The following is a 12,867-nucleotide window of genomic DNA, read 5'->3' on the forward strand; positions in this document are numbered from 1 at the left end:
GGCGGCCCCTCCACAGGGCCCCTCTCCTGCCTGGACGACTCTGCTGGTCTCCCCATCCCCTGGAGAAGAACAAGGCCATGGGTTGGCCCCTGCTGCTGCCCCTGCTGCTCCTGCTGCTGCTGCCAGTATTTCTGCAGCCTGGTGAGTGCCCAGGACCACCCAGGTATGGTCTCTGCCCAAACCACAGGAGAGGCCAGCCCAAGACAAAGGCAGAACATCTGGGGCAGGGGCCAGGCTCCCACCCCCAGCAAACAAGGGCGGGTCCCATAGGCGTGGGTGCCCCCATCTCCTCCCCCTCCACCCTCCCCCATGCCTGAAGAGTGAGAGACCCAGGCCAGAGGTCAGTCCAGCCACCTGTCACACGACTGCCTGTGGTGAAGGTGTGGGAGGGTCTGGGGTCACCCTCTTTGTGTCTCACGGTGGCTTCACGGTCTCTCCCCCACTCCCTCCCTCCCGCCCTCCTCTAGGTGGCTCTGCAGGATCCAGTCCAAGCCTTCCCTATGGGGTCACTCAACCAAAACGCCTCTCAGCCCCCATGGGTGGCTCCGTGGAAATCCCCTTCTCCTTCTGTTACCCCTGGGAGTTAGCCACAGCTCCTAACATGAAAATATCCTGGAGACGGGGCCACTTCCACGGGCAGTTCTTCTACAGCACAAGGCCGCCTTCCATTCACAAGGATTACGTGAACCGGCTCTTTCTGAACTGGACAGAGGGTCAGAAGAGCGGCTTCCTCAGGATCTTGAACCTGCGGAAGGAGGACCAGTCTGTGTATTTCTGCCGAGTCGAGCTGGACACACCGAGATCAGGGAGGCAGCAGTGGCAGTCCATCGAGGGGACCAAACTCTCCATCACCCAGGGTGAGTCCAGCTGCCCTGGCACCTGCCTTGCCCACTGCAGTGAGGGTTTTGGTGACCAGTGATGTCTTCACATTTAAACCCAGTGGTCTGGATTGAGAGCTGTTAGCATTTCACCTTGCTACTCCTTCCCTGTGTGGGCTTCTGAGAGCTCCTTGCTCATCCTGAATGTCCCCTAATCTAGAAAGCAGCACACCACGTCTTTCACCCAGACGCCCCGCACCCCCAGAAGAGGGTCTGCTTATTCTTCATCTCTTCTCAGCTGTCACAACCACCACCACCTGGAGGGCCAGCAGCCCGACCACCACCTGGAGGCCCAGCAGCACAACCACCACAGCCGGCCTCAGGGTCACAGAAGAAGGCAAAGGACACTCAGAATCATGGTACCTAAGTGTGGACACTGCCATCAGGGTGGCATTGGCTGTCGCTGTGCTCAAAACTGTCATTTTGGGAGTGCTGTGCCTCCTCAGGTGGAGGAGAAGGAAAGGTAAGTGCCCAGAATGCACTGTCTCCTGAAGCTTCCCGGCTGGGGGTTTCTCAGAGCCCACCTGCAGCTAAGGGACGTCAGAAATATGCAGACCCTGCTGGCTCCCCTCAAGCCCACCAAGGCCAACTCTGTGGCCTGTGCTGGGGCATCTGCATTTCGGGGGGCTCCTGCAGTGGGGTGGTGCAGGGTCACGTGTGAGAACCCCCAGCCTGGGCGTGGTGGCTCATGCCGGTAATCCTAGCACTTTGGGAGGCCAAGGCGGGTGGATCACAAGGCCAAGAGATCGAGACCATCCTGGCCAACATGGTGACACCCTATCTCTACTAAAAATACAAAAATTAGCTGGGCATGTTGGCACACTCTTGTAGTCCCAGCTGCTCAGGAGGCTGAGGCAGAAGAATCACTTGAACCCGGGAGGCAGAGGTTGCAGTGAGTCAAGATCGCACCACTGCACTCCAGCCTGGTGACAGAACAAGACTCTGTCTCAAAAAAAAAAAAAAAAAAAAAAAAAAACAAAACCGCCCCCAGCCCTCTCCACACAGCTACACAGCTGGATCCCCCCAATTTCTTCTCTCTCAGTCATCAATCATCCATGCTCCCCTGAAGTTCCTGGGGAGGGGAGGGTCTGCCCTGGGAAAAGGACAGAGAGAGGAGAAGGGACCAGAATTGGGCTGAGCTCAGCAGGTACTAGCTGACTGCCCACCTGCCACAGCCTGGCTTGAAACTGGAGAAGCAAAGTAGATAAAGCATAGGCTCTGCTCTCAGGGAACTGGGGGGGTGGAGTTTTCAGTTGCCTCAAGGACTAATTGCTTCATTGAGAAAGAGCTATGGTATTGCTAAACAAGGGTGGGAGGAGAGAGAGGTAATCGGGGAGGACTTCCCAGAGGAGGTGGCATCTGCAGATGTCTCAAAGAAGAAAAGAATTAGCTTGGCAAGAGGTGAGGGTGGTGTAGAGGTCACTCACTTCCCTTGTGGGTGGAGGAAACCATTCCAGGAGCTGTAGGAAGCTTGGTGCTGGTGGAGGAGGCAGGAGAGGAGAGGAGATGACCTTGGAAATCACATCCAAGAGACTTTGATGCCAGAAGCAGCGTGAGGCAGCAAACAGTGACCTCAGTTCCCCATGAGAGACCTCAGTCTGTGGAGGATTGGCCAGAGGTGGGCCAGGCTGGGTCAGTGCAGTGCAGGAGTGTGGTGGAGAGAGGGAAAGGGCCAGATCCTAGAAAAGATTAAGTAATAAAAACCAATGAGATCCATCCATCCATCCTTCCTTCCTTCCTTCCTTCCTTCCTTCCTTCCTTCCTTTCCTTCCTTCCTCCCTCCCTCCCTCCCTCCCTTTCTTCCCTCTTTTTCTTCCCTCTTTTTCTTCCCTTTCTTTCTTTCCAGGCTGGAGTATACTCAGCTTGCTGCACACTCCCTGCCTCCGGCTCCCGTGATTCTCCTGCCTCGGCCTGTGGGCTGCCTGGGATTGCGGGCGCGCGCCACCATCTCTGCCTGCTTTTTGTCCTTTGGCTGGAGGCACGGTTTCGCCATGTTGGCCACGCTGCTCTCCAGCTCCTGACCTTGAGTGGTCTGCCCGCCTCGGCCTGCCGAGGTGCTGGGACTGCAGACGGAGTCTCGCTCACTCGGTACTCCGTGTTGCCCTGGCTGGAGTGCGGTGGCGTGGTCTTGGCTGGCTGCAGCCTCCGCCTCCCAGCAGCCTGCCTTGGCTTCCCAGGGTGCTGGGATTGCAGCCTCTGCCCGGCCGCTGCCCCGTCTAGGAAGTGAGGAGCGTCTCTGCCTGGCCGCCTATCCTCTGGGATGTGAGGAGCGCCTCTGCCCAGCCGCCACCCCGTCTAGGAAGTGAGGAGCGTCTCTGCCTGGCCGCCCATTGTCTGGGAAGTGAGGAGCGTCTCTGCCGGGCCGCCCCGTCTGGGAGGTGAGGAGCGCCTCTGCCCGGCCACCCATCGTCTGGGAAGTGAGGAGCGCCTCTGCCCGGCCGCCCCGTCTGGGAAGAAGTGAGGAGCGCCTCTGCCCGGCCGCCCATAGTCTGGGAAGTGAGGAGCGCCTCTGCCCGACCACCCCGTCTGGGATGTGGGGAGCGCCTCTGCCCGGCCGCCCCGTCTGGGAAGTGAGGAGCGCCTCTGCCCGGCCGCCCCGTCTGGGAGGTCTACCACGGAGGCCAGACACAATGTGGGGGCTGGACGTGGTGGCTCACGCCTGTAGTCCCAGCACTCTAGGAGACCGAGGCGGGTTGATCACTTGAGGCTAGAAGTTCCGAGACCAGCCTGGCCAACATGGCGAAACATATGAAAAATACAACAGACCAACCAACCAACCCAGCAACAACAAAACAGGTCTACCCTGGAGTCATACTCTAATTTTTTCTATTTTCCTCCCTTTCTGATCCTTTATCCCACTTTCTTTTTCTTCCTCTTCCTTCTCCTTCTTCTTTGTCAAATAGAGGATTGAGTTATTATCATTGATCCATACAAAGTCCCTCTCTTATTTATTTTCTTTAATTCCTACCCCCCATTTCTATTCCCCGTCTTCCCATGTGCAACCTTCCTAATATGTTTGATATGCATCTTTTTGTTTGTATGTATTTTTAGAAAATGTTTATGGTTTCGTGTGCAAAAAAAATTAATAATAAAACTGGCATGTCTTCAGGAAAAAAAAGGAAAAAAAAACAAAACAATGAGATTGATTGTTAGATTGATGTAGGGGTGAGGGAGCAGGAAGAAGCACCCGTTTCCACTTGGGTATATGGGGCTGTGAAGAAACCACCAACCACAGTAGGCAATAGAGGAGGAGACTATGTATGGAGGGGAATGATGCCTTGTGCCTCGTTTAGTTTGGAATCTGTTTTTTTTTGTTTGTTTGTTTTTTTGAGACAGAGTTTTGTTCTGTCGCCCAGGCTGGAGTGCAGTGGGGCACAATCTCGGCTTACTGCAAGCTCCACCTTCCAGGTTCACGCCATTCTCTTGCCTCAGCCTCCTGAGTAGCTGGGAATACAGGCGCCTGCTACCACACCTGGCTAATTTTTTGTATTTTTAGTGGAGACGGGGTTTCACCATGTTAGCCAGGATGGTCTTGATCTCCTGACCTCGTGATCCTCCTGTCTCGGCCTCCCAAAGTGCTGGGATTACAGGCTTGAGCCACCGTGCCCGGCCAGTTTGGAATCTGTTATACTGGAGATCCATGTGTGGCATCTCAGCAGAGTTGTCCACTGGAAACTTGGATGTACACATTTCCAGTTCAAAAGAGAGGACAAGGCTCCAGGCAGCAATGAGTTCTACCTCAATATCCTCCAAACCTGACAGTAAGTTACGATCAAGAAAGTCTTCAGGCCAGGCACGGTGGCTGATGCCTGTAATTCTAGCACCTTGGGAGGCCAAGGCGGGTGGATCACCTGAGTTCAGGAGTTCAAGACCAGCCTGGCCAAAATGGTGAAACCCCATCTCAATTAAAAACACAAAAAATTAGCCGAGCATGGTGGCAGACACCTGTAGTCCAAGCTACTCAGGAAGCTGAGGCAGGAAAATCGCTTGAACCCGGGAGGCAGAGGCTGCAGTGAGCCGAGATGGTGACACTGCACTCCAGCCTGGGTGACAGAGCAGGACTCCGTCTATAAAAAGAAAAAAAAGTCTTCAGTGAAAGGAGATTCACCCTATCAGCTATGAAAGCACAGAGGGGAGGAGCATGGGGCTGGGGCTGCCTACAGTCAGATCCTGGCCTCACACCCTCACCAGGGAAACAGGCTCGCGGGTACAAAGGTTGTGCGCCTCAACTTCCTCACGGAAGCACGTGAGATTATTTTATAACCATAGAGTGGAAACAGTCTCAGTATGACCACCAAACCCAGGAGCCATGCATTAAAATATTGATAAATTTAACTATATAAAAAAATGTTTGCCGGGTGCGGTGGCTCACACCTGTGATTCCAGCAGAAAATCAGATCAGGAGATCACAGGTCAAGGAACTAGTGAGAGAGCAGGAATGGAGAGCAGGCGGGTCGGCAGGAAGCTTGGAGAATCTGCAAAATGGTAGATTACAAAGAATCAAAAGGCAGTGAGGTTCAACAAGAGGTAGGGTGGGATAATGACCAAAGACAGAGGGAACACTTCCAGGTTCATTCTGTGAGGTCAGCAACACCATGACCTGAAAGCCAGATAAAGACCCTGCAAGAAAAACAATACACAAAATACAGACGAAAAGCCCGGTGAATACTGATGGAAAAATCTTCAACAAAATTCTAGCAAACCAACTTTCACAGCATGTTAAAAGGATTGTACGCCATGACCAAGTTGGAGATGATAGTCCTGGAATGCAAGTATCACCCAAAACAGGAAAATTAATGTAGTGCACCCCATTAACAGAATGAAGGACAAAACCCACATGATCATCTCAACTGATACAGAAAAAACATTGGATAAGATTGAATACCCTTTCCTTTTTTTTTGAGATGGAGCCTCGCTCTGTTGCCTAGCCTGGAGTGCAGTGGTGCCATCTTGGCTCACTGCAACTTCTGCCTCCCGGGAGTGATTCTTCTGCCTCATCCTTTCGAGGAGCTAGGATTACAGGTGTGCACCAATACGCCCGGCTAATTTTTGTATTTTTGGAACAAACGTGGTTTTACTGTATTGGCCAGGCTGGTCTCGAACTCCTGACCTCAAGTGATCCGCCCACCTTGGCCTCCCAAAGTGCTGGGATTGCAGGCTGAGCCACGGTGCCCAGCCTGAACACCCTTTCCTGGTAAAACACTCCAAAACCAGTAAGAGAAAGAATGTACTGCAACATAATAAAGGCCAGTCATGCAAGGCCCACGGCTGAAAGTCTTTCAGTCATTTTAGGTGAAAGACTGAAATCTTTGCCTCCAAGATCAGGAACAAGAGAAGGATGCCCGATCTCACTACTTCTATTCAACATAGGATTTGAAGTCAGGCTGGGCACGGTGGCTCACACCTGTAATCCCAGCACTTTTGGAAGTTGAGGCAGGTGGATTACATGAGGCTATGAGTTTGAGACCACCCTGGCCAACATGGCAAAACCCCATCTCTACTTAAAAAAAAAAAAAAAAAAGATTTGAAGTCCTAGCCAGAGCAATTAGGTAAGGGATAAAAAGGCATCTAATTTGAAAAGGAACAAGCAAAACGATCTCTGTTTGCAGGTGACAAGATCTCATATGTAGAAAATCCTAAGTATTGCACAAAAATACCTGTTGAATGAATGAATTCAGCAAAGTTCCAGGAAACCAATTTAACATGCAAGCAAAAATGTATTGCATTTCTGTGCACTAAACATAAACAATCTGAAAAGAAAATTAAGAAAACAATTCCATTTACAATAATGTCAAAAAATAAAGTAAGATCTTTAGGAATAAACCTAACCAGGGAGGTGGAAAGACTTGTACACTGGAACTACAAAACATTGCTGAACAAATGAAAGAAGACACAAATAAGTGGATGACATTCTTGTTCATGGAGCGGAAGGATTAATATTGTCAAGGTGTCCATGCCACCAACAACAATCTCCAGATCCAATGCAAATCCTATGAAAACCCCAATGGCATTTTTTTTTGCTCAAACAAAAAATTCATCCTGAAATTCAAATGGAATCTGAAAGCACTGCCACAAGCCAAAATAATCTTTAGAAAGGTGAACAGAGTTAGAGGACACACATTTCCTGATTTCAAAATATATTAAAAACTATGGTAATCCAAACGATGTGGTACTGAAATAAAGACATAAATAGGCCAGGTGCAGTGGCTCACTCCTGTAATCCCAGCACTTTGGGAGGCCGAGCTGGGCAGATCACCTGAGATTGGGAGTTCGAGACCAGCCTGACCAACATGGAGAAACCCCATCTCTACTAAGAATACAAAATTAGCCAGGCATGGTGGCGCATGCCTGTAATCCCAGCTAATCGGGAGGTTGAGGCAGGAGAATCACTTGAACCCAGGAGGCAGAGGTTGCAGTCAGCCAAGATCACACCATTGCATTCCAGCCTGGGCAACAAGAGTGAAACTCTGTCTCAAAAAAACAAAAAAAAGACATAAATAGACCAGTGGAATAGAATACAGAGCCCACAAATAAACCCTCACATAGATAGTCAAATGATCCTCAACAAGGGTGCCAAGATGACCACTCAATGAAGAATAGTTTCTCCAACAAATTGTGCTGAGAAAGCTGGGTACTCACATGCAAAACATAAAGGTGCATCTCTGCCAAAAAATTAACTCAAAATGGATTAAAGACTTCAACGTAAGACCCAAAACTGTCCAGTGTCTAGAAGAAAATACAGGAAAAAACACAGGGTGATGAGACAAGATGGTGAGTCCTTGCACCATTACCCCCAGACCCATGGTTTGTATTCCACAGTTGAAGTATGATCACATCAAGGTTGTTTGACTCCAGGGCAGGATTTATGATACGTACCTGCTCTTACACAAGGAACGATAGATCAACTGGAAATCTTAGAGGCCTTCCCAGAACTGGGGTTAATCAGAAGCCGCAGATTAGCTTCCAAGATGGAGTTGCCTTAGCCTCCACCATATTAAAAGTAGAAATACCATATGATCCAACAATCTCACTTCTGGGCATATATCCAACAAATTGAAAGCAGGGTCAGGAAGAGGTGTTTGCACACCGATGTTTGTAGTAGCATTACTCAAAATACCCCAAATGTAGAATCAACTGAAATGTCCATCAAACAAAATATGGTGTCTGTAGTCCAAGCTACTCAGGAAGCTGAGGTTGGGAGAATGACCTGAGCCCAGGAGGTTGAGGGTGTAGTGAACTATGATTGTGCCACTGCACTCCATCCTGGGTGACAGTATAAGATCCTGTCTATTAAAAAAAAAGTTCTGAAAAAAATAATATTATTGAATCTTATTTAGTTATTTATTTTGAGACAAAGTCTTGCTTTGTCACCCAGGCTGGAGTGCAGCAGTGCAGTCTCAGTTCACTGCAACCTCCACCTCCTGGGTTCAAGCGATTCTCTTGGCTCAGCCTCCCAAGTAGCTGGGATCACAGGTGTGTGCCACCACACCCAGCTACTTCTTGCATTTTAGTAGAGACGGGGTTTCACCATGTTGGCCAGGCTGGTCTCGAACTCCTGACCTCAGGGCATCCAACCGCCTCGGCCTCCAAAAGTGCTAGGATTATAGGCGTGAGCCACTATGCTTGGCCTCAACCTTTAAAGGGAAGGAAATTCTTACACATGCTCTAGTATAAATGAGCCTTGAAGACATTATGCTAAGTGAAATAAGCTAGTCACAAAAAGATAAATACTGTCTGATTCCACTTATATGAATATGTAGAGTAGCCAGATTCCTAGAAACAGGAAGCAGAAAGGTGGTTGTCAGGGGCACGGAGGAGACGGGAATAGAGAGTTAATATTTAAACATAGAATTTCAGTTTTACTGGCCCAGTGTGGTGGCTCACGCCTGTGAGGAACATGCCTTGGAAGGCTGAGGTAGGTGGATCACTTGAGGCCTGGAGTTTGAGCCCAGCCTGGCCAACATGGCGAAACGCTGTCTCTACTAAACATACAAAAAATAAGCTGGGTGTGGTGGGGGCACCTGTAATCCCATCTGCTCAGGAGCCTAAGGCAGGAGAATCACTGGAACCCAGGAGATGGAGGTTGCAGTGAGCTGCGATCATGTCACTGCATAGCAGCCTGGGTGACAGAGCAAGACTCTGTCTCAAACAAAAAAGAGAACTTTGGAGTTTCAGTTTCGCAAGATGAAAATGTTCTGGAGATCTGTCTCACAACCATGTGAATACACTTAATTGTACACTAAGCAATGGTTAGGATGGTAAATTCTAGGTGGCTTTTTTTTTTTTTTTTAGACAGAGTCTCGCTTTGTCACCCAGGCTGGAGTGCAGTGGCGCGATCTTGGCTCACTACAACCTCTACCTCCCAGGGTCAAGCAATTCTCCTGCCTCAGCCTCCTGAGTAGCTGGGAGTACAGGCACGTGCCACCACGCCTGGCTAATTTTTGTAATTTTAGTAGAGACGGGTTTTCACCATGTTGTCCAGGCTGATCTTGAACTCCTGACCTCAGGTGATCTGCCCACCTTGGCCTCCCAATCCTGGGATTATCACCGGCGTGAGCCGCCGCACCCACCTTAGGTGTTACGCTGGAAGGAGTGAAAGTTACAACATGAAAATGATACTAGCAGTTAATATTTCAGAGTTCCCAGTCCCAACATTAAAAAACAAAAAACCTGTAGAAGTGGAAGGGGAGGCCCCTGGAGTTGAGGGGTGCCATGAGGCCTGGGTTCAGAGGGTGTCTCTGTGGACGCGGAGTCCTCCTGGAAGGAGGCTGGATGGAGGAGGGGATGTCTGTGGACCAAGAGCCCAGTGCTTGGGAAACACTGCAAGGATGCCAGGGGGACAAGAAGGGCAGGGCACAGTGGGAGAGGCAGCAGAGGATTCAGGGTGAGACCAGCCAGAGGGGAGGGGAGGCCTAGATGTGGCAACAGAACTTGAACAGCCACAAACATGAGTCCCAAGCACGAAGCTCCCAAGGCTGGAGGGCAGACACAGCCGCCATCCAGAAGGAAAGCACAGGTGCGGTCTCCCTGAGGACCTGGAGGGAGAGGCGGGGGTGCCTATGTCAAAGGAAGGGAAGGGAAAGGAAGAGATGGGTAGGTGAGGGCTCGGCGGTAGAGGGAGCCAGGTTGGGGCTGAGCAGAGAGCTCAAGAGCGAAGGAAGCCAACAGACGGTATCAAGGTTGTGGGGGCGGGGGGGCGGTTTCAGGAGGTGACGTGGTGGACAACAGGGAGAACAGGTCAGGTGGGCGCCTCAGGATGGCAGCTGAGTCCCAGGCCCTTCCTGATGGGCTTGGGTGGAGCTGCTCTGCTGCTCTGGTCCCTATAAGGAGGGCCTCAGCCTAGGGCGCAGCAGAGAAGGTGGGATGGAGACTGCCATCACCTGGATACCACCCTGACTCACTGTTGGTCCCCTTACAGGTCAGCAGCGGACTAAAGCCACAACCCCAGCCAGGTGAGTGCTGGGCCTCCCCAAGGGGGTGGGGAGTGCAGGTGTGGGCAGGGGATGGGTTTGGAAATCAGGGAGTATACTGCTAAGAACCCCATAAGCCCAGCCTGCCACAAATTCTCCTGAGTTTTTGCCACCACCCACTTAAATCTGATCTCTGAAGCAACTGCCTCGCCTGCCTCACTGTAATAATCCTGGCGCTGCATCTAAAAACACTTCCCCTCCTGCAGATAGCAGGGCGCCAAGCAGTGACTTCTGATCAACAGAGTGTGGGGAGAAGGGATGTGTATTAGCCCCGGAGGACGTGATGTGAGACCCGCTTATGAGTCCTCCACACTGGTTCCCCATTGGCAAGATACATGGAGAGCACCCTGAGGACCTTTAAAAAGGCAAAGCCGCAAGGCAGAAGGAGCCTGGGTCCCTGAATCACCGACTGGAGGAGAGTTACCTACAAGAGCCTTCATCCAGGAGCATCCACACCGCAATGATACAGGAATGAGGTCTGAACTCCACTGAATTAAACCACTGACATTGGGGGGGTTTATTATAGCAATGCTAAGAGTTCCTTTATCCTCCCCAAGGATGGAAAAATACAACTTATTTTGCTTACCGTACACCCCTTTTCTCCTCGTCCACATTTTCCAATCTGCATGGTGGCTGTCTTCTCCTATGGCAGAAAGTTTTGGGGAATAAATAGCATGAAATGCTGCTGACACTTCCCTGTGCATCTCCCACATGGCTGCCAAGTGCCCCTTCCTGCTCTGCAGTACCTGCGTCCAGTCGTGATGCAGGGAGCATCCCTGCTAGAAACAGATGGCACTCACAGATTTAAAGCAGTTGGAAGCAAGTTTAAGAAGGGAAATCTTTTTTTTTTTTTTTTTTTTTTTTTGAGACAGAGCCTCACTCTGTCATCACCCAGGCTGGAGTGCAGTGGCGCAATCTCTGCTCACTGCAACCTCTGCCTCCTGGGTTCAAGCCATTCTCGTGCCTCAGCCTCCCAAGTAGTTGGGATTACAGGCATGCACCCCCACACTCAGCTAACGTTTGTATTTTTTAGTGGTACTGGAGTTTTGCCAAGTTGTCCAGGCTGTTCTCAAACTCCTGGGCTCAAGCAATCCTCCAGCCTCAGTCTCCCAAATAGCTGCAATTACAGGCGTGAGCCACTGTGCCTGGCTGAAAGGGAATCGTTAAGGAGGAGTGGGCAGGGGCAGGAACACTGTCAGAGATGGTGTGGTGGCCAAGGCTAGTACAGCAAATTGGCTGCTTCCTGTGATCTCACGGGTTGAGGGCTCAGTTCCACAAGGCTGCCCCCGCATCAGATGCCAGTCGCAAGCTCACGTGGTGCCTGTGCTTCTGACACAGGGCTATAAAAATTGAGGTTCCCATGATCCCCTCCTTGGGTTCAATTAATTTTCTAGAATGGCACCTAGAACTCAGGGAAACCCTTTACTCACATGTGTCCCCTTATAAAGGATATTATAGGGCCTGGTGCCATGGGTCATGCCTGTAATCTCTGCACTTCGGGAGGTTGAAGGGGGAGGTTCACTTGAGCACAGGAGTTTGAGACCAACCTGGGCAACATAGCGAGACCTCATCTCAAAATAAAAATATAGGATATTACAAAGGGTAGTGATGATCAGCCAGATATAAGAGATACACAGAGGGAGGCCTGGGGGAAGGGGTGCAGAGCTTCCGTGTCTTCTCCAGGCGCTGCACCCTCTAGGAAGCTCCATGAGTTCAGTTATCCAGAAGCCCTCTGCATCCCTTTTGGGTTTTTATGGGCTTCATTATAAAGGCATGATTGGGCCAGGCATGGTGGCTCATGTCTGTAATCCCAGCACATTTTGAGGTGGAGGTGGGAGAATCAATTGAGCCCTCAGGTGGCAACTGAGGCTGCAGTGAGTTGTGATTGCACCACTGTACTCCAGTCTGGGTGACAGAGAGAGACCCTGTCTCAAAAAAAAAAAAGACAAACAAAACAAAACAAAAAACCTGGCCAATATGGTGAAACCCCATCTCTACTGAAAATGGTTGTCGCCTGATCCCCACCCCTTGAAGATGCCTCCACGCCCTCCATACACATTTGGTCAGCACTGACTGCCCGGCACACTGCACTGGGTGACAAGGACCCAAGGCTACACCAGCCAGTGCCCCAGCCCTCAAGCACCTCCCTGTGCAGAAGGAAGACAACACAGAAAAGGGAAGCGTGGTTGTCACAGAGGCCCAGAGGACTGCCGGCTGATGTCACTGAATGGGGAAGTGGTTGGCCACACAGGCTCCAAGCTCAGACCTGATGTCACAGTGGACGTTCATGGGCCATGTGACCTCAGGCCAGGCTCAGAACCACCCTCAGGGCCTCCGTTTCTTTCTGTATAAATTAAGGACCATAACAGAGATGCTGCCTACCTCCTGGGATTGTCCAGAGAGTTAAAAGATCTTTTTAAAATGCACCTGCTGGGCTGGGCGCAGTGTCTCACGCCTGTAATCCCAGCACTTTGGGAGGCCGAGGCAGGCAGATCACAAGGTCAGGAGGTCGAGACCAG

The 12,867-nt window shown here is 50.8% G+C and overlaps 1 protein-coding gene and 1 long non-coding RNA gene across 5 annotated transcripts in view; one reads left to right on the plus strand and one right to left on the minus strand.

Moving 5' to 3' along the window:
- PILRB (paired immunoglobin like type 2 receptor beta) lies at positions 1-11,037 on the plus strand. The gene is made up of 4 exons (XM_030797290.1): positions 1-141; positions 468-857; positions 1,117-1,341; positions 10,297-11,037. Exons 1-4 carry the CDS (start codon positions 78-80, stop codon positions 10,332-10,334), a joined length of 717 nt encoding a protein of 238 aa, XP_030653150.1. The 5' UTR covers positions 1-77; the 3' UTR covers positions 10,335-11,037.
- The window catches only part of LOC115830979, a 16,783-nt gene continuing 4,572 nt past the window's right edge, over positions 657-12,867 (minus strand). For 3 of the 4 annotated variants that reach the window (XR_004026524.1, XR_004026523.1, XR_004026522.1), the window contains 5 exons: positions 10,935-10,991; positions 7,518-7,604; positions 5,253-5,353; positions 2,306-2,557; positions 657-745 (listed from right to left, as the gene is read on the minus strand). This is a non-coding gene — a long non-coding RNA (uncharacterized LOC115830979). The remainder of the gene's footprint in view (positions 746-2,305; positions 2,558-5,252; positions 5,354-7,517; positions 7,605-10,934; positions 10,992-12,867) is intronic. The other variant, XR_004026525.1, reaches the window with a different exon arrangement.

This window comes from Nomascus leucogenys, chromosome 17, assembly GCF_006542625.1.
Source record: "Nomascus leucogenys isolate Asia chromosome 17, Asia_NLE_v1, whole genome shotgun sequence".
NCBI classification, from domain to species: Eukaryota; Metazoa; Chordata; class Mammalia; order Primates; family Hylobatidae; genus Nomascus; species Nomascus leucogenys.

What these genes read in the sequence shown, in the direction of transcription:
- PILRB (XM_030797290.1), top strand. Translation starts at nt 78, where the DNA reads ATGGGTTGGCCCCTGCTGCTGCCCCTGCTGCTCCTGCTGCTGCTGCCA. An exon ending in GCCAGTATTTCTGCAGCCTG is followed by an intron (nt 142 to 467) that starts GTGAGTGCCCAG and finishes GCCCTCCTCTAG; the next exon opens with GTGGCTCTGCAGGATCCAGT. An exon ending in CAAACTCTCCATCACCCAGG is followed by an intron (nt 858 to 1,116) that starts GTGAGTCCAGCT and finishes ATCTCTTCTCAG; the next exon opens with CTGTCACAACCACCACCACC.